Genomic DNA, 22,755 nt, shown 5'->3' on the forward strand with positions numbered 1-22,755 from the left:
GTGCTATAAAAATTCTTAATTGGCTATATGTATTCCAAATATTTTTTATATGTTTGCATGTCTTCTGTTCTTCAGAAATATATTTTTCTTTATGGAGTATACTTTTTGTGTCTTATTTATGAAATAGATATATACTATATTTTGATACCAATTATCTCTATTTTCTGACTTCTATTGTAACTTCTTTATTTATCCTTTAGTTTTTTAGAAGAGTTATTTTTATTTATTTATTTTGTATTTCCGAAGCAATGGTAGAGATGGAAAAATGTGCACTAAAAGGAGAGGGTTGGGTGAAGAAGGGGAAGTTACCTTTTTGCTTCTAACTAATTTCTAATTTACTACATTTGATTAAAAAATGAGTTATAGGATATTGATTCTTTATAACTTGGGATGCTTTCTTTGTGACTTAGTATGCAGGTAGGTAATTTTTTAGAAATACTCCATGTATCCTTGAAAAGAAAATCCTGCACCTAGAGCCTAATTTAAAATAGATAAGCTTCCTGTGATCTTCCTGTGCTAAGTGAGCTTTACTAGTCCACCATTCTACTAGGGTAGTATTTCTTTGAGGGTCCAAGTATATTTGGGAGTCTCAGTTCCAACTACAAATCCTTATTTCCAGTCTTCCTTCATCCTTCTTTCACATATGACCTCTGGAGAATTCTCTTTCTTTTTTTCTGAATTCAGGTTTCCATATAAAAGGACATTTGTTCTACTTTATTTAGCATATTTTACAGAATTTTGAAGTTATCAAATTATTGCCAATAAGAGTCAACAGAATTAAAAGTTATAATATATATACAAAGGAATGATTTAATGGACTATAAAATCAAAAATGCTAATTATATAAAAGCATTCAGCCTAAAGAATATTTATTTTTTGTTTTATTAAATTAAAATTATAAGAGCACTGAAAAATCATAAATACATGAAGTTCATATCTTTACTGGTAAGCAGGACTGCATTTAATTTTGCTTCCATAAAACTCTATAAAGTCCTTCTTCACTCATATATTTCTGTGTATCATATGTATTAGAGAAAATGTATTTTCTTAATATGCATAATTGTGTTTTTATCTTAATTCATAGGAGTGTATCAAAGATAATTCATTGCTTACCAATTTGTTTTCTGTACTGATCAACAGGAAGTTTTATAGTAGAAGCATCTTTTCTACCCATCTTTGATCTCCAAAATGCCTGCTGAAAAGAAAATAATTATAATGAATTTTTTTGAAAAAGAGTATCTATAAAATTCTATAAAATTTATTTTATAAAAAATTTCTAAAAAAGTTTATTCTATAAAATTCATTTTTAAAGCAATGGGTACAAATACCTTTGACTTATTTCCTTTAAATATTCATAAAGAAAATAAAATTCTTTTATATAAATCATCAACGATACAATTGCTGGCAATTAAATTTCTCAATCATTTGTTTTTGGTAACATTCATCTTATCAAGTACTATCAGTGCTCAATTAAACCACATTGTTAGATAACATATCTGTAAATATGAAAATCATGTAGCATTTACTTAGATAGGTTGGGGATTGTGGCATGCTTTTGGCAACATGTTTATTTCCAAGTATATATATTTTGGATATATACACTTACTATGTTACCATTAAAACTAAGGCTAAAGTTTGAATCTCAAGTATTTTGTATTTTATTTTTAAAAGCATGACATATACAACCAAAGTAAATGAATTTCAGTTCTAGTTCTTCCCCTCTTAATGTAAACAATAAAAACTACTATCATTTCTTAACATTTTCATGCTTATTACATTATATGTACTGTTCGATTTAATCTTCAACATGTTTTTATTGATATACAATAGTTGTGCATATTTTAGGGGGATATACATAATATTTTGATACCTGTATACAATGAGTAATGACCAATTCAGAAAAATTGGGATATCCATCACCTCATTTACATGTTCTTTGTGTTGGGAGCAAAACAAATCTTCTATTCTAGGTATTCAGAAATATATAATAAATTATTGTTAATCATAATTTTCCTACTGTACTACTGAATACTAGAAATTATTCCTTCTATCTAACTGTATTTTTGTATCCCTTAACCAACTTCTCTACCCTTCTACCCACTTCCCATCCCTGCCTCTGGTAGCCACTATTCTACTGTCTACCTCCATGAGATCTACTTTTTCAGCTCTCACAAATGAGTGAGAACACCCAATATTTGTCTTTCTGTGCGTGGCTTATTTCTCTTAACATAATGACCTTCAGTTCCATCCATGTTGCTGCAAATGGCAGAGTTTCATTTTTATGGCTGAATAATATTCCATTGTGTATAGAGACCACATTTTTGCTATCCATTCATCTATTGATGGATGCCAAGGTTGCTTCCATATCTTGGTTATTGTGAATAATGCTGCAATAAACGTGAGAGTTCAGATATGTCTTCCACATACTGATTTCCTTTCTTTTGGATATATACCCAGGAGTAAGATACCTGGATCATATGGTAGTTTATTTTTAGTTTATTGAGGAACCTCCATATTGTTTTCTATAATGGTGTACCAATTTACATCTTCACCCACAGTGTATGACCATTCCCTTTTTTCTTCACATCCCCACCAACACTTGTTATTTTTTGTCTTTCTGATAGTAGCCACGTAACTAGGATGAGATGATATCTCTCTGTGCTTTCAATTTGGATTTCCCTAATGATTAGTGATGATGAGAATATTTTTCATACACTTGTTGGCCATTTGTATTTTCTTTTGAGAAATGTCTATTCAGATCTTTTGCCCATTTTTAATTGAATTGTGTTTTGCTATTGAGTTGTTTGAGCTTCTTATATATTTTGGGTATTAATCCTTTGTCGGATGAATATTTTACAAATACCTTCTCACATTTTGCAAGCTGTCTCTTCACTTTATCGATTGTTTTCTTTGCTGTGAAGCTTTCTAGCTTGATGTAATCCTATGTGTCTACTTTTTATTTTGTTGTCTGGGCTTTTCAGATCTTACCCCCCAAATTTTTGCCAGACCAATGTCCTGAAGTATTTTCTCAATGTTTTTTTCTAGTTGTTTCATAGTTTTATGTCTTACATTTAAGTCTTTAATCCATCTGAGTTGATTTTTGTATATGATGAAAGATAGAGAATCTACTTTCATTCTTCTGCATATAGATATCCAGTTTTCCCAGGATAATTTATTAAAGAGACAATCCTCCTTTCCCCCATTGTAACTTCTTCATACTCTTACAAAAAATAAGTAGACTCTAAGTGTGTTAATTTAGTTCTAGGTTCTCGATTCTGTTCCATTGGTCTATGTGTCTGTTTTTAGGCCAGTACCCAATTGTTTCATTACTATAAATTTGTAGTATAATTTGAAATCAGATAGTGTGATGCTCTGGCTTTGTTCTTTTTGCTCAGAAATGCTTTAGCTATTGGAGATCTTCCACGGTTCCATGTGAATTTTAGGATTGTTCTTTAGGATTTTTGTGGAGAATGTCATTGGTATTTTGATAGAGATTGCATTAAATCGGTAGATCACTTTGGGTAGCAGAGAAATTTTTAAAATATTAATTTTATCATGAAGGAATGTTAAATTTCATTGAATAATTTTTCAGCATCTACTGAAATGATCATATGGTGTTTATTCTTAATTCTGTTGTTGTGATACATCATGTTTATTGATATGTGAATGTTGAACCATCCCTGCATCACTGGGGTGGTCTCACTTGATCATAATACATTATCTTTTTAACGTGTTGCTGAATTTGGTTTCTAGTATTTTGTTGAGATTTTTACATCTATGTTCATCAGGGATATTACCTTGTAGTATTCCCCCTTTTTAAATTGTATTCTTGTCTGGTTTGGTATCAGAGTAACACCAGCCTTGTAAAATGAGTTTGGAAGTATTCCCTCCTCTTCAATTTTTTGGAATAGTTTGAGTAGAAACAGCATTAGTTCTTCTTTAACTGTTTGGTAGAAGTCAGCAATGAATCTATCAGGTCCTGGTCTTTTCACTGATGGAAGATTTTTATTACTGCTTCAAACTCATGATTAATTATTCGTCTGTTCAACTATTCTGTCCTGTCATGTTTTATTTTGGTAGGTTTTATATGCCAAGGAATGTATTCTTTTCTTCTAGATTTTTCAATTTGTTGGTATATAGTTGTTCATAGTAGTCGCTAATGATCTTTTGCATTTCTGTGGTATCAGTTGTAATGTTTCTTTTTGTTTCCCATTTTATTTGAGTTTCCTCCTTTTCTTCCTTGGGCAAGCAAAGGTTTGTTAATTCTACTCATCTTTTCAAAAAAACAACTTTTTGTTTTGTTGGGGTTTTTTTTTGTATTTTTGTCAGAATTAAAATTTATTTCTGCTCTGTAAGTTTTATGATTTTTATTGAATTTAAATATTGCAGCAGAGAGTACACCCTGATCACTCATATCCTCCTTTTCTTCCTAGCACAGACTATACTTCCTAGCCTCAATTATAATATGTCATTATTTATAGAATATGAATGTTACAGTCATAAGTATTCTTCAAACTGGTGCCTGGAAGTTGTTCCTCATTCCTTCTAGTACGGCATTACAAGATGAAGATGAAGTCAGACAAGAACTGGTCATGTCACAAGCAAAAATAGAATAGAAAGTCCAGTAATTTGGGGCTAAAAATGTTGGAAAAGCCACATTCTTCTGAGAACCAACAGGAAAAAAAAAATGAAAATAGGCTTTGAAGAACAAAGACCCATTAAAACATATCAGCTTATAAAAAAGAAGAGAGAGAGAGAGACAAATAGCAGATGAGGGGTTTTTACTGTCTCACCTGAGCCTATTATTTCAGACTACTTCAAAGTAGACACTATTGGGTAGAAAAAGAGAAGCCTAGGAGTTCTGAAGCACAGAAAGTGGACATGAGAATTAGGTCTAGGAAAGAAATTGCACTGTGTTTACTGGCACATGCAACTGAGTAGAAATGGTAAGAAGGTTACTAAAATGTGAGGGAACTATATTTACAAAGAAACCAGAAACATAATCTAAAAATGTCTTTGAATGAAAGCTAACTTTGAGGCCTCTACATTTAAACCAGTATATGACAGTACTCAAGGAAGGCAAACTCTATAGAGTTTGTAACATCTACTTCACACATGACTAGAAAGGAAGAACCATCCAGAGGGAAGAGCCATGAAGAACAGACAAAAAGACCATAAGCTGAAACTTCTACTTCAGTACAATGGATCTTCTCAGTGGTCTCGTGAGCAGCAGGTTTCATCATCACAATGGACCAATGACTCCTGTGGCTGTTTTCCATTCTTCCCTTTATAAATGGGGATGATTATTGCAGGTATAAAGCAGTTATCCACTGCTTGATCATTATTTCTTAGGGGTTCTGATGCTGGGGAGGAGTAGGAAAATGTCACAGGCAAATTGAGAGAGAGGGCTATGTGTTAGCTTGAGATCCTTGGCTTGGAGCTAGATGCAATAAATGCTAGATGTTTAGGTTCTCTCTATTGAGGAGACAGAAAAAAATAAATGTGCATAGCTATTTCTATGCCAGAAAGATAAATTATTACAAAAACTGTTGGCTACTCACTAAAATACATGTTCTCCTTTTTTTCACTCTGGGTACACTTGACTAATGTCCCGGCCTCCTTTGATGTTAGTTGTGGGCACATCACTTATTTTCAGCCAACAGAATGTGAGTAAATTAATGTTTGCTGCTTCTAGAACTGACTTATAAAAACTTTCCTTGCATACTCATTTATCTGGATGAAATGGAGATGACCTCCAGGGTAACTCTGAACACAATGTGATGATGATGACAGCCTGGATCATGAATGACTGCATGGAGGAGAGCTACCCAACTAACTTGTTTTTCTCTTTCATACTGCTGTGATAACAAAAAATAAATGGGCAGCATTTGCAGTACTATACATTTTTTTGCATCTATTTGTTACAATAGTGGTCATCACTGAAACTAAAACAAACAAGTATAGATGTTTCCATATAAACTGATGCAATTATCAAACTAATTTTTCTAAAGAGTTTATCAAGGTTCTAAAACACTAAATGCATTTGAAATCTGTTCAGACAAAATTGTATTGTTTATCTATATATATTGTCACACAGACAGTTAACAATGATCCCACCCAATACAGTGAGAGGCATCTCCAATGTAATAATTTTTATTCATATGTAATAAAATTATAAGTTCAGCTAAAAACCTATTTTTCTAGTCATAATAATCTTCATATTTATGGTATTATTGCAATATCTAGGAATATTCAAATTATGACAAAGTCAAATAAGTTAAATTCTCATCTCTAATAAACCATGTAGTTATTACATCTAAGAAAACATTTTAAAATTCTAGCAATAAAAACAAGACGGCACCTAATTCTATAGTCTTAGTTCTTATCATTCAAACCATTAAAAATAATTCTGTGAAGACAAGCACCATAAAAATTGTCAATAGATATATTATAATTTATTCATATAGCAATCATATTTGCATAGTATTTTGCATTTATTAATTATAAATAGGAATCAAGTTATTTTAGTCTTAATTGTGTGTGGGTAGGGAAGATACCACTCCATTTTAGGAGAGAAGTTGGATTAAATGAGTAAACACTCAAGATATTATTCCCTTTTCAATTGAGTTTTGTTCTTTGCCTTTACACACTATGCTTAATTATTTTTTTTAAGCAAATCACTAAGGCTATCTACCAAAATGGTTACTCATTGTGCTTCCTCCGATTCCTTTCTGGTCATTTAAACCAACATCCCAGCAGAGATAACACTTCAGAGGTCAATACTTTATTCATTCACTACCAACAGTAAGTAAAAAAGTAAGAGGTTTATCAAAAATATATTTTCACCAAAGTAGCTGAATTTTACTTATATGTTAATATATGCTACATTAAAAATTATACCAGGGAAAAATCTAAAGAATCTAAACTTTTAGAGGGGTCTATGCTCTATGAACAGACATTTTATATGTATAATAATCACTGAACATAAAAGCCTTCAAAAGAATTTCAACCAAGATACATTAGAGAAAAACTGGTTTAAAATTTTTATTCTTAGTTATTTTTAGTGGTTTGGTAATATTTAATCAAAATTTAAACTTTCTAATTGTCTTTGAAATTATTATATTCTATTCAGTAAGTAAAACGACATTTTACCAAATGATAAAACAAAACATGCTTATAGAACACATTCTTACACAAATTATTTACATTTTATTAGTTGCAAGAAACACACACAAAAAAAGAAAGCATTTTGCCTTACTAATAAACACACTGAGGCTATTTTAAATGACCTAGAGAGACACCTATTCATCTGTATGGTGCAAACTGTCAATGACTCAGACATGTAGAACCTTTAAAATGTTCTGACTTTTCTTTGTTCTTCAAAGCCTTGCGGTAATCATCATTCATTTCTATTGCTTTGATGGTTAGATAGCAAACTCCCAAGAAATCCAGGGAGACATTAACACATACAGCCGCAATTTCTAATAAGACAGCTATTTGCATACAAGATCAGCCACAATTTAAAACGTGTTGTGATAGATGTGGAAAGGGAATAACAGATTTATATTAGCATGTACAATACCAAGATTGTTTCCACAATTTAATTCCTTGGAGATTATGTCTCATCACCTTCTTTTGTAAAGAACACTGCATTCCCTGAGGAACTAACTTGCTCTGAGATCCAGCTAAACTAAAATATGGATTAATAAGATAATATTTATTATTTATGAATTTTGCTGCAGGAATTATTTCAGATGAAATCATCACAGAAGTTTCCGACATTCTTGAAACTTGATAACACATATTTAAAGAAGAAAAATGCTAATTTTATTTAATACCTAAATTGGATATTAAAATAATTCAGTTAATTTTTATCTAATTAAACTTTACACTCATTAGGACTTTTAAGATTAAACATAGCATTTTTGTTTTTAGTATGCTTTCTTAACCTGAATTTTCCAGAGCAATTTTGCCAACAGTATTTTTAAGCATTAATACGTGACCTTTAAAAACAAAGGTAGTATTATATTCAATCACCTTCCGACCAAGTTATTTTATTGCTCATTTATACCTTTTTTATGAAATCCAGAGAGAACAAGTAAAGAAATAAGAAATCTGAAGCCTTCACATATGTCTCTGATTCCAGAAAAAGCATTAAATCCAGACTGTGACATTTAAATACATATCAAAACACAGGTTATTAAAAAAAGTTCAACCCATGACCACAGAAAAAATAATTATCTTAGTTTTTAAGGCTAAAAGAAATACATTTACCTAAGAAAACTCTTCGTTAAACATGAAGCTGTAGTGAGACAGAAGAGGTATTTGGTTATGGCTGGATCAAAGTGGAGAACCAGTCATGAAAATACAACCTCATGCTAGATGCTGAAGATATAATAAACACAGAATATATTTGTCCCTGATCTTATTGCACATTAACCATTTCCAGAGTATTACAAATTTAAAATTGCTCCTTCACTTAACATACTTAAGTCATTGAAATGATGACACATTTCCTAGATAAAGCAAAAATCCTTAGTATAAAGAACCATTAATGATCTGAATTTGTCATTTGTTCCTTTCTTATGTTCCAGTGCACTATGAAATTCAGCTTTTAGTTCCATGACTTTGACAAGCTCATTCACATTTCCAGGAATTTACTATGTTCTGCAATTTGCTTTAAATGTCCTTTCAATACATCCCCACTTGTGGAACCTATATATTTTCATATTGCACACAAGAGTCATCTCTGAGTAATCATTCAGATCTTGCCTAAGAGGCATCATTCATGATTCAGATCTTCAGAGACAGTTCTCCACACTTAAGGAAATGAAAAAAAAAAAGATCGTTTGAAAGACTATCAAGTGTGAAGTGGACAAGGTATACACAATTATAACATTAAAATGCAATATTATAAGTAACATTAATCATTTTGATATTATCAGTCATATTAATTATTTCAATTAATTTTATGTATTACTCATACTAATAGTATTATATTATCATTGAGACAAGTTATTACAATGAGGAACAAATTCTTACTGTATAAAACTGGAGTTAAATAGTTGTTATTCTAAAGTTTTCAAAGATAGAAGTGCCCAGTTCACCTACACTTTGACAAACTAATTTCCTTTACAGCTGCAGATAAAGTATCTAAAAACTGAAATATGTGAAAAGATGATTTCTAAAATCCTGATCACTTGCCAACATTGATATGAAAATTTATACGAAAAGTAAGTACAGGACACTTATCTGTGTAAACCTAAAAAGTCATGTTCCAGGAAAGAAATCTTAGTTGTTGGGACTCATCTTTCAGCCAAACTAGGGAACTAAAACACAGTATTAGGAAATAGTGCTAGAACAAATATATTTCCTTACAAAAAATAAAACAACCAAAAATATTTAACCCCTATCTCATATTATACACAAAAATTAATTGAAGATAGATCATACAACTGAACAAAGTAGCTAAGACAACAAAGTTACTAAGGAAAATATTATATTCATGACTTTGTAGAGGCAAATATTTATTGAAGAAAACATAGTAGGAGGTATCATAAAAGAGAAAAAAAGAATAAACTGGATTACATCAAAATTAATATTTGCTTATCAAAAGACACCAGTAAGAAAATAGGTTATTACAGATAGATAGTATTCATAATGCACGTATCTGACAAAATAATTTGCATCCAGAAAGCATTTAAAAATTAATAATATAAGGTATACAACCTAATAATTTAAAAAGGGGTAAAAAACTTGAACAGGAACCAGAAACTTCAGCAAATAAGATATACAAATGACAAGCACATGAAAAAGTTCTTAACACCAGTAGTAATTAGCAGCAAAGTGCAAATTAAAATTAGAACTGAGATACTACTACATATCTACTAGAATGGTTCAAATAAAAAATAATTCATATACAAAATAATGAAGAGAATGTGGAGCAACTGAAATTTCTGGTACAACTTCTTTATAAAATTGGCAGTTCCTACAAAGTTAACTACCAGCAATTTATGCACTTCTACTCCTAGATATTTATGTAAGAGAGATAAATGTATATGGTTACAAAAATACTTTCTACAAAAATGGTCATGGCAGCTTTGTTCGTAATAGTTAAAAATTGGGGGCATGGTGGCGGGCGCCTGTAGTCCCAGCTACTCGGGAGGCTGAGGCAGGAGAATGGCGTGAGTCCAGGAAGTTGAGAAACTGTGGTTTATTCATATAGTGTAATACTACCCAGAAAAATAAAATACTGAACATAGGCAATAGAGATAAATCTCAACAATATTATGCTGAGAAAAAGAAGCAATGATGTCTCTGTACTTAAATGGTCAAATACTTCCTATGGGCTAAAGAATAAGTGAGAGGTGAGAAAGCAGAGATGAAAATTGCAGACCAATCCATTATAAAATAAATACAAGGAAGGAGACAGATAGCATAATAAGTAGAAAGGAACTGAGGTTGAGGAAGAGATTTTTTGTTGTTGTTGTTATGCTTTGTTTTTACTCTTTAGGGCTTTTTTCTGATTAAAGATGAAAATTTGAGTTGGTCTAAATAATAATTGGGAGGAACAACCAGAAAGTGAGAGGGTGAAAATATAGAAAAAAAAAAGTAACAATGAGGTTTCCAAAGAGTAGAATCCAGCATTCATTTCAAGTAATAATCATAGCACACTATGTCCATCACTTTATCAAGAAAAAGGAAAATGATGGGCAAAATTACACATAAGACTTGAGGTCTGGTAACCAAAAGTAGAGGGATATCTATGTAGTAGCTCTGTTTTCACTATGAAGTAGCAGGCAAGATTATCTCCTTATGAGAGAAAGGAAAGGTGGGAAGTTTGAAGGTTTGCAAGTGCAGAGTTGGAATTAATGCTGTGGAGGAATGGAAAGAGTTGTCTAAAGAAAACAGGACTAACTGGGTGCAGTCACTTGTGCCTGTAATACCAGCTACTCTGGAAGCTGAAGTGGGAAGATCTCTTGAGCCCAGGAGTTTGAGACTGCTGTAAGCTCTGATCATGCCACTGCATTCCAGCTTGGGCAACAGAGTTGAGGCCCCATCTCTAAAAAATAGAAAAATAAAAAATGAAAACAGGCTTCATGGGCATCACTAAGAGACCAAAAAACTTTGGTAACCATGAATCTATTATAGCATTGGACTATCGGATTGCAAATAATATTTTCCTTTCTGAGTACTTAGCTACTTAGTGCTGACATAGGGAAAGGTAGTCTACTAGAGTAAGCAGAATTTAAGTTTTCCCAGGTAGGCATGACAGAAAACTTTAGGATACTATAAAAAGTGGGTGACATGATATTTTATGGCATCTAAAGGTAGAAAAGGAAGTGAAGGTAGTAGTGGTTTAGAGTTAAGCAGAAAGTGGACCAATCTTCGAACTTGAAAAAGTTAAATAACCAAATTTGAAAGTAAAAAATAACCAAATAACAAAATTTATTTGGTTATTTGGAGTAAAAAAATAACCAAAAACCAAACACTAGGAGGGAAATTTAGTTATTTTACTAGAGAAGAAAGGTTATTAACAAGGTCACTAGTCAGTGTGAGTGTGAGGCAATTAATATTATTATTGAGATGGAGTAAGTTTTGGTCCAGAAAGACTGACGTGGTAGGAAAACATTATGGCAGATGTGTTAAGGAACTGAAAGACCAGGATAATGCATATGTCATACATATGCATTATGGGTACCCAGGATGGTAGCAGGATTTGGGTGAGGATGCAAAGAAAGATTCAGAGGTAGGAAGACTGAGAAGGGACCCGGATGTCCATAGATAAACAGCAAAAGAGAGAGGTAGAGGACACTACCGTCAAATGGAATGAATCACAAAGGAGCTGGGTTTTTTGTTTGATTTGTCTTGTTTGCTTTTATATGCAGGAAATGTAAATATTCTGGAAGTGGCAATAAAAAATAAAATGATGAAAACCAACCTCTTGATCCACTGGTATATGAACAAAAGAAGAATAGTTTCCATTTAAGATGGCTTCAGGAAAGTGGTGTTTATAAGAAGAATCAAGTTTCAATTAACATCAAGAGGTAAAAGTAATAAAGCGTTTGGGATGAACTAGGTTCAAGGGGGATATAAAAAAAATAGAAAGGAAAGGAAATAGCAGGAGATTAGTCCATGAAAAACCAAAGACAATACAGAATAATATGGGCATAAGTATTTAGTGGAGGACGTATAACCAAATGGGTCAGGTAGGGCAGTGAGAAAAATTAACAGGAATGTGTAATATCTTGAACCAGCTTTATCTCAAAACTGCAGTGAGTACTCAGGCCTCTCCAGGAGTCAGCTGTAGCCTTGGTAAGTGGAGGAGTCCCAATCCCTCCAGGAAAACTCAGCTGGCTAGAATTCAGCACCACAGAAGAAAGTCTCAGATCTCGAGTCTAGTTAGTATCACCTATTCATTGGGAGCAGTTGAGAGTCCAGATCAGCATTTGTCAAAGTACGGTCCATAATCACCATTAGAGTTGTCTGGGATACTCTTGAAAATGCATATTCCTGGGCCCCATCACAGTCCTACTGAATCAGAATCTTAGGGGCTAAGGTATATGGATCTCTAGTTTTGTTTTGTTTTTAAATTTCCCGTGTGATTACTGTCACCATTAAAGTTTGAGAACCATTGATTATCTTTGTAACAAGCTCACAGGCAATTCTTTTGCATATTAGCATTTGAGAAACACAGCTGGAAGTAGATGGGAGGCCTGAGCAGGGACTGTGAAGCCTGTCAGCCTCTCTGGTGGACCAGCAAGGCCTGGGTGGGGTGGCATGATCAAATTGTGGAAGTTTCTAATGATCCCCTGAAACTTTAGACTTTTCCTGAATTCAACAGGAAAATATAAAAGGATTTAGTGCAGTGAGGTAACCAAATCAGATACTTTTTAATAAGATTAGAAAGACAAGGAGGTTTGAAGTTAACTAAATAGGCTAGAAAAAAAAAAGAATCCAGCTAAGTTCCAAAAGTAATCTACTAAGTGATAAATCAATGCAACAAGTAGAAAGGACGTTCTATTTGGTGTTTTACTTTTTAGAATATAGGAACAGCTTGGATGGGGGCAATAAGGCAGAAGAAAAACTGAAGATGACAATGTTTTTAAATTTTAGTGATGATTAAAATACAAAGTCCAGGCTTCACCCTTCAAAAATACCCAGTCAGTAATGTTGGGGAGTGGCCAAGGAAGCAGCATTTTGAACAAGCACTTATTCCCTGCCAGTTTTCAAATTCAGGTGGCTAGTGGACCGTACTTGGCAAATATTGGGTTAGAGAGATGATGATGTCATTAACAAAAACAGGTAATCTAGAAGTAGGTATGGGGTGGCTGACGAGGGTGGAAGAGCATTAGAAATCTACATTATAAAATGTTTAAAACAAGAAATAAGAAAACAAAGCACTTGTTTTTCCCAAAACCTAATAGAATTAATTAAACTAAACATAATTATGTCACAAGTAACCCAGCCCCCACCAAAAAATACCCATAAATATTTCACTTACTTTTATTTTAATGCTTTTTTAATGCACAGATTGTTGTGGCATCTGGACACATGACACACTTGAAAACAACACATTAAATTTATACTGCCCAGAATAGACAAAAAGCTGCTTTGTAAGCATCATCAGCAATGCTCATCATTGGGGGAGGGGTGTGCTGCATTAGCTGGGTCCCATGGAATTATACTTTTAAATTCTAAACTTTTCACAAATATAAAAGCGATAGGCACTTCAAATCTGACAGGCCACATGAGGGAGATAACTTCTATTAAACAGAAATTTTTTCAAGTACGAAAATGATTGTTTTGATTCACCAGGGTTTGATTTCAACAGTATGGGAAATGTACTTGAGTTAATCTTCTGGATTATATTTGCAAAAGAAGATAGTTTAGTTAAGCTAGGATTGGTCTATGATGTAACTTTTAGTAGTCAAACTAAAAAGTAATCACACAATTACACTATCCTTTAAATAAAGATTATTTTTTATGTAAACTGTTCTTTCTAAAAGTTTTAAAAGATTACTAAACGTTGTGCACATGTACCCTAGAACTTAAAGTATAATAAAAACAAACAAACAAACAAACAAACAAAAAGTTTACAATAGGCCGGGCACAGTGGCTTCCGTCTGTAATCCCAGCACTTTGGGAGGCTGAAGCGGGCGGATCACCAGAGGTCGGGAGTTTGATATCAGCCTGGCTAACATGGTGAAACACCCCCTTCTCTGCCATCTCTACTAAATATACAAAATATTAACTGGGCGTGGTGGTGCACGCTTGTAATTCCAGCTACCTAGGAGGCTGAGGCAGGAGAATCACTTGAACCCGGGAGGTAGAGGTTGCAGTGAGACAGGATTGAGCCACTGTGCTCCAGCCTAGGTGACAGAGCGAGACTCGGTCTCCAAAAAAAAAAAAATCACAATAATATGGTACCAAACAAATGAAACTGAAGACCCTGTTTTCAGGATTACAAAGTGCTGATACAAGAAGAGACACATATCCAAACATGTAAAAAGAACAAACATCTACAATTCTGATGTAAAGCCAGTAAGGCAGGCAGCTTGTACCACTGCACACTAAGAGCTTAATCAGACAAAAGGAATGAGAAGAAGCAAGGGTACCATTAGCTTCAGGGATTTGGAGGTTCACAAAGGGCAGTTTCATATCCACTTGACTATTACCCAACAAACCTTCAGACTGCTTTTTCTGATGAGACAAAGAGTAATTGAAAACGGGGTTATTGATCTAAAGATCACAAACCTTGAGTTTTCAATGCTTACAATCCCTCTAAATTGGATTATTTTAAGAAAATTAAATAAAACTCAGATCGTTTGAATTATCACATGAATAAAAAACTTTATTTCATCCAGCTGGTACCAAAAACTGGGTTAAAAAATGAAGGAAAACAATAAGCTCTAGATGTAAACATCTAAGATGGCATCTACTTTTATCTCTGTAATTCCTGACTAAACGGACGTAATTTCTTTTATCATAATTCCTCTATATGAACTGCCTTTTCTTGGCTCTAATGAAATATTAGTGAATTCTTATGATTCAGATTTTTCAATAACTTTTTCTGAAACAAAGATTTACTAGCAAGAAGGACACTGCCTTTATGTTTAGCCCAAATGTTAATTGCATTTGACTAAGAATTTCTGAGTAATACATCTGTGTTCACTGTAAATGAAATGTTCTGATACATTCTAAATCTTATCAAAATCACTACTGATAACCAAGTTTGTTTTATCCAATGTTAAAATTTTTATTTTTCTTAATTTACATGCATTTTACATTGAAACAAAATGTGAACCAAGTTCCCAAAATTTGGTAGTTTCAGGATAAAACTACTATTAGTAAGTTTGGGAAGTCTACTGAAAAACCTTCCTGAGTCTCTACATGTGCTCTGTCAATCTAAGAGAGGGCTTACATAAGTCACATTGCCCAATGTTGTTTGTCTGATTTCTCAAACAGTGCACATTATCATCCTATGAAGCCTATGTTTCATGTAAAGTTTGGGAAATAGAAGCCTAGATTATTGGAAAGCTAATTAAAATGGATTATAACAGAAGGAAATAAGCATTTTGGTTAATGAATAAAAGATATCAAGAACTGGCTAAGAGACATGCTTATCAATCATTTCCCCAGCTTGTGATAAAGGAATATCCTGTCATCAGAGACCTATAATAGGATGACCATATAATTTACCATCCAAGCCAGAACACTTTTGAGAGTGAAAGAGGGCTCCATTCATTACATCAAGATAAACTTAAACCAGGACCATCTAGGACAGCCCTTGCCCCGGCTATGAAGCACAGAAGGACAGTTTACCACACGCCGTAGCTCAGTTAGTTTTCTCACCCATAAGGTGTTGCAGTACAAGGAAAGAATGGCAAGTCTTCTTTTAAAATACTGCATTTCAGAAAACAGATTAGTATTTTAGGCAATACCTGAAACAGATATGAGAATATCACACTAGTAGGTTATGCTGAAATAGACTGTCCTTATTTACAAAATCATCCTGTGGCACGTGGCACTACTGAATACTCTGTCGTCAAACTTCAAGCCGTAGGCTTCCAAGTCAGCACTTTCCTGATTCTCCTTCTACATTTCAATTTCTTCTTGACCTCTTTAATTAGCATTCTTCCTCTAGCTGCCTATGAAACTATGGCGTTTGTGTTCCCATGTTCCCCATAATTCATTCACTTTATATATTATGCCCTCCTTGGGTACCTCATTCCCTCAAATATATTCCAAGAGCCTATATATCTACCCCTAACTTCTTCAATCATACATCTAGCGTTATTCTAACAAAGCATAATCAACGTGAATTTCTCACGTGAATTTTTTCCTTTAACTAGCAAGTTTCTCCTGTTTTCTACCTTATTTTTTTGTTTGTTTTAACTAAACTGACCAATACAGTGTTCTCATTGCAAGCTATCCTCTTCTGATGGTGTTAACTTGGATCACTTGATTAAGGTGGTACCTGCCTAATTTCTCCACTGAGAGAGAATTTAGTCTTTTCCCCTTTATAATTAATAAGTATTTGGTGTGGAGGTGCGTTGAAACTATGTAAATATCCTATTCATCAAATTTGCAACTACTTGGTTAGCATTTATTGATGTTTCTTGGTTGAATTAATTATATTCTGACAGGTGCCATGTGATGATTTTATAATTTCCTCATTTATTAGTTAGTATCCTACTGTATTAAAAAACATTTCCTTCTCTCCATTTATTTATTCATATATGTGTTTATAGCAGTATGTACTCAGAGTTTTTCTATTCAATTAGTTAGAATTAATGTATATCATTTTTAAAATTTTGATTCCCAAATTGTCCTGGATTTGGCCAGTGGAAGTTCCTTCAAGGTGGTTTGTGTCCTTTTGGCATATCACCGTCATTATTTAAAAACCTCTTTATTTTCTGACATATAAGATATTCACGGTTTAGCATGTGATTTCCCATGTGTTTTCCCTGCTCCTGCCCTGGAACCTGCCATTCCCCTTTAGTGGAGAATGGTTTTTAGAAAGCAAGATCTGGGGACAAGATATGCTCATTTCTAAAAAAACTGATGCTGTTCACAGGCCTTCTAAGTAGAGAGAGCTAGAAAATATATGTATTGGTCTGAGCTCAGTAATTCCAATTTCCAATCCAACATCACGCGGCTCTCATTTGACTTTGCCCTTTCCACATTTATATTTGTAGCTTTCCTCTCGAGTATTAGGAAACCTGTCAGATATTATTATCAATATAAAGTTTTCATATTTAATTTTTCGTATATTTTGTAAAATAATTAGTACCTAAGATTTTTAAAATTTGTGAATCACCTATGAAACAAAGGATAATAACCCATTTGAATTAAATCTACAGAATAATTAACCTGTGCTCATATAGACCAACTTGGTGATAATAGTCATTATCAAATATTAAATAACCCATAGAGATCTATCACCTTATTTTATACCTTACAGATGTATGCTCCACCCTATGGCAAGGAAAATGAGACTGCTTAAACCTACTACTGAAGCTGGCCATGGGGTCTGTTTCTCCTAAACATCTGACTGTCTGCAAAAGGGGTAGATAAAAGAATAAAACCAGTGTTCTTTGAAGATAAGGCATAAAGATTCTGGATAGAAAACTAAAAGCATCATTCCTATGTGTAGCCACATACTGTACGTTTACATAAGTATTTATACATTTAAAAACAGAGCTTGTCCACATCAGACTGCTAACATTCAAGACATATATTGCGAAGTCATGTTTCTGTATATTGATTCATCACTTAATCTAAGGTTCAAACACAATGATTCTCACACTTTTGACTATAAAATACACAGATAACATATCACTCACTGAACCTCCTTGATCTATTTTAGTGACAAGCATCACTCATGCTAATTTTTAGTCATTTCTATATGTATTATCAATTTCAAGTAATTAGGTTTCCAAATTCAACAAAAACGTCCTTAAGTGACTAGGAAAAGTCACTTAGGTCCACAAAGAAAGAACAGGAGAGAAAGTGTGAAAGAAATAAAAACCTCTATTATTTGCATATTATTTTTGTAATAGTGGTTATTTCAATGGTGAACTGAAAAAGCAAGTTCTAGTTTGGTACATGAATAGTTTCTGAAAGATATTCAATGTTTATCCCTTGACAAAATAAAGAGTAGTAGGGAAATGTGCCAGACAAGAAGGCATAAAACCTTAGCCCTGTCTTTTCAATGAAAAACTAGATGCCATTGACAAAGTCAATCACTTTGCCTTCTTACACAATTGCTAAATTATCTTCCAATTTAAAAAAACATAGAATACATAAGCATACGTATCAGGCTAAGGGTAATTATTTTCATGCCTAGAAACACATCCTTGTATATTAAGACAGAACTAACAATAAGTACATAATTTTTAAGCATATATATCTTAAAACTAATGGAAATTATGTGCACTGAAATAAGCTTAAGTATATAAGAGGAAACAAAAGAGCTCAAGACAACAATAAGAATGCCCTTTATGGAAATTTTGCTTCTAGCATAATACTTTCAAAATGCTGTATGACTTATTTTAAAAAGTTTTATTAGTAATTAAATGTCAAAAGTATAAAAACAACTGATATATATCCAATTTCATAGAAGTTGTACTAAATGGATTCATTATATTGCAGTCCCAGGTGAATATAGCATTAGCACTTTGCTAGTATTTGCAGACTGGTAGTTTTCAAACAGATTGTGGTATTATAACATATATTTATCAACTATGATGCAAATTATGCTTTTAAAATACCACGGAATTATTCTACTAGAGAAATACAATAAAGAATTTTAAGCTTAAAAAATTGAGAAAACAACATGGAAAAAGGTTAATGGAAATAAGCACTGGGCTATTAACTAATGTAACTCCACTATGTAGAAACAAACAAATAAGCAAAAATAGATGGAACAGTACAATACTAAAAAGCATAAATAGATTTCCTGTTACAATGGACTGATGGAGAAAAGAATTTCCCAAGTATAGACTGAAATACAAACAAAAAACCAGAAGTTCTACTTTGTGCCAGGTTTTTATCTTTCATCTTTCATCTCCTATTCCCTAATTCCTACTCTATCAAACCTATAATGCCTTTCATAAGGTATTTCATTTAAAAAGATGTCAAAGTTCTACTTGATAGTTAATTGTTGGCCTTTTTAAGAGCATTCAGTCTCACATAAAATAATAAACAGAAAAGCTAGCAAATAAAATATGAAAAATACAATTTGAAATAAACTATTCAAGAGTAATAAAAGATTCCAATTTCATCAATGTTGTGAACTACAAATATTAAAACACTTCGACTGCAAAATGTTTAGAAATTATTGCTAAAATAAAATAATCAGGGTTTTGGTTAAAAGTGTGTTCATTCTGTGAAAATTCACCACCTACATATTCTGTTTTGTGCATGTTGCTTTATGTACAGTATTATGCATTAACAGAAAGTTTTGAAAAATTAGTAATGTAGCTAAAGTAATGCTTAGGGTAAGCATAAATTAGAAAAGACAAAATATTGAAAAATAATGAACCAAATTTTTTTCTATTAAAAAAAGAATAAAGTCCTTCAAATTATAAAAAGTCATAAACTAAAAGTGATAAATAATTAAATAAGAAAAATACATAAACAGTATTAGAAATAAAAATATATATATGACTCAATATTCAGCAGATTAACATTATATAACAAGAGGATTCTATTAAAAATGCCATATCAATGAATTTAAAAAGTAAAATAAAAACACATTTCTTAAGAAACAGGCTTACCAATAGCAGCTGAAGAACGTACAAATCAAATATAATAAAATTGAATGAAACTATCATTATTTTTTAAGCCAATCAATGTTTTAAAAATCTACCTTTAAAAAATTAGATACATACACATACACACACAAAACAGCTAAGACTAAATGGTCAACAAGGAAGTTTTATTAACCATTCAAGGAACACATAATCCCTACAACAAGCTTTATCAGGTATATAAAATAATAAACTATTTTGAAGCCTAAAAATTGGCACACTTCTCAACTCATTTCATAAGGCTAATCGAATCTTGAAATGAAAACAAGGCAAGGTCATTACAAGAATGAAAAATTACAAGCCAATCTTATGAACAAAGATATAAAAATCCTGAACATATTATTAAAAAACCAAATCCAGTATGTATATAATAATGGTAAAATTTTCCATGATGAAGCTGAGCTAATCACAAAAATGCAAGGACAATTTAACATTAGACATTATCTTAATAATACACTTCTTGTTAACTGATTAAAGGGGGAAAATACTGACAGACCTCAATCAATACAGAAAAATAAAAGTTACATTCAATACCCATTCACTATTACAGGGAGAGAGAAGGAAGAAAGATAGAGGGTGAACAGAGGGAGGCAGGAAGGGAAAGAGCAAGGAATTTACTAAATAGAAATAGAGAAATACTTTTTACCCTGTTGATACATAGGCAAACAGACAAAGCAAAGATTATCCTTAATAGAGAAAAATTAAAAGTCCTCTTTTAAAAATCATAAGCAAGACAAAAACATTGTAGTGAGAGATCCAGATAGCACAGTGAGACAAAAGGGGAAAGAGCATAGGGCATTGGAAAGGAAAAAGAAAACATTATGATTCACAAATAATATGACTCCCAGGTGGCAAAGTGGAGAGAAACTACAGACAAATATTTGAATCTGTGTATAATTATTCATAATAGCTCAGCCAGGTTATGATATATAAAGTATATACATAAAATTTTAATTTACTATAGCAACAAAATCTATAAAGTAGCTATAAATACTATGAATACCTTTAAAAAATATATGCATGACCACTTATTGAACTGTTATAGGAGCTCAGATTATTACAATAAGGTAAGAACAATAATTAATAAAATATTTGAGGGAGCAATGTGGCAATATCCAGTAAAATTAAAGATTATGTACATACAAGAACCATTAATTCAACTGCTAGTTATATGAACTAGAAAAACAATTCTATAGTGCACAAAAACACTAGTAAGTACACTCACTGAAAATGTTTTCAATAACAGCAAAAAAGAAAAATAAACTCTATATGTCTACATAATTTATTCATAAGTCAAATATAAAGCAGTTAAAATGTGTGAACAAAGACACATGTATTCATATACTTACAAAACAATTTAAAACATGCAAATCAATAGTCAATATTATTTAGGGAAAAATATACATACATATACCAACATACACATGCACACCCAAATGATAAATGCCAAATTCTTTGGTTTTATAGCAGGAATCAGGAAGATACAATTAAGATAGCTTGCACAGGGTTATTTATTTAATCAGATTTGTTGACAGCATATTGTTGGGTCTTGCTTTTTTAATCCAGTTGAAAATATGTGTTTTGAATGTACAGTTAAGGTCATTTTATTTAATGTAATTATCGACATGTTTGCATTTATACCCACCATCCTACAATTTATTTTCTATTTGTCCCATCTGCTCTTATCTCATCTTCTTTGTTCTTTTTACTTGCTTCTTTGGGATTAATTGAGCATTTTTTAGTATTTTATTCATCTTCACTTTTAATGTATTAGTGATTCCTCTGTTTTACATTTTTAGCAGTTACTCTAGAATTTATAATATATATTATGTAACCTTTCATAATCTATCTTCAAATAATATTATGCTACTCTACATATTATATAAGACCTCGCAACAGTAAACTTCCAATCTCAACCCTCTATCCTTTGGGATATTATTGTCATATATTTCACATCAATGTTTTTATCAACATACACCATATTTTTGCAGTAAAGAGTCAACATATCTTTTTCAAAACTTTAACAATGATAAAAATGCCTTTTCTATTTGCCTACATATTTACCATTTCCAGTATACTTTGTTCCTTGTGGTAGATTAATGTTTCATTTTCCTTTTTTCTGAAGAACACCTTTAACATTACTTGCAGTACAAGTCTTTGGGCAAAAAATTCTCTCAGCTTTTGTTTAGAGACAGAAACTTTTATTTCATCTTTAATTTTTGAAGACTATTTTTCTTCAAATAGAATTCTAGGGTTCTAGGGTCACAACTATTCTTAGAGTACTTGAAAGCTAACACTCCTTTGTCTATCGACTGGGATAGCTTTGTGGAACAGTCTTCAAACTTATCTTTAAGTTTATCTTTTTATATTTTAAAATATTTAATTGATATGTATATATATTTGAGGTGTACAACATGATTGGATATATGCATACAATTTGTAATTATTATTACAATCAAATTAACTAACACATCCATTACCAACCATTTTAAATTTATCTTTAGTTTATATTCCTCACCCATACTGGCGCTTTTAATGATTTTTGCATCATTGTTTTCACCAATTTAATTTTGATGTGCTTTGGTGTCTGTTTGTCTATTTTTATATCGGTCAGGCTTCTCTGAGCTTCTTATATGTATCGTTTTGTAGTTTTCATCAAATTTGGAAAAACTTCTGACATGATTTCTTGAAATAATTTTTTATTTCTTCCCCTGCGCCTGCCACTATTCTGACACTACATCTACACATATATGACACCATGTATTGTCTCATAAGTAACCGAGGCACTGTTAATTTTTGTTGGGGGGGCAATTATTCACTCTGCCTTTCATTTTGGACCAGCGTTACTGCAATATTTTCAAGCACACTGAACTTGTCTTCTGCAGTATCCAATCTGCTGTTAATACCATAAAGTGAAATTTTTAATTCATAAAGTATG

At 32.2% G+C, this 22,755-nt stretch overlaps 1 protein-coding gene across 7 annotated transcripts in view; it reads right to left on the reverse strand.

Annotated features, from left to right (window-relative positions):
• Positions 1-22,755, reverse strand: part of TRIQK (triple QxxK/R motif containing) — a 70,097-nt gene that overhangs the window by 24,640 nt on the left and 22,702 nt on the right. For 4 of the 7 annotated variants that reach the window (XM_008001068.3, XM_008001067.3, XM_008001070.3 and 1 more), the window contains one exon: positions 1,114-1,195. In XM_008001068.3, coding sequence (XP_007999259.3) covers positions 1,114-1,174 — 61 coding nt within the window. In that variant the 5' untranslated portion in view covers positions 1,175-1,195. The remainder of the gene's footprint in view (positions 1-1,113; positions 1,196-22,755) is intronic. The other 3 variants (XM_008001069.3, XM_008001072.3, XM_073018199.1) reach the window with 1 other exon arrangement.

This window comes from Chlorocebus sabaeus, chromosome 8 (assembly GCF_047675955.1).
Source record: "Chlorocebus sabaeus isolate Y175 chromosome 8, mChlSab1.0.hap1, whole genome shotgun sequence".
NCBI classification, from domain to species: domain Eukaryota; kingdom Metazoa; phylum Chordata; class Mammalia; order Primates; family Cercopithecidae; genus Chlorocebus; species Chlorocebus sabaeus.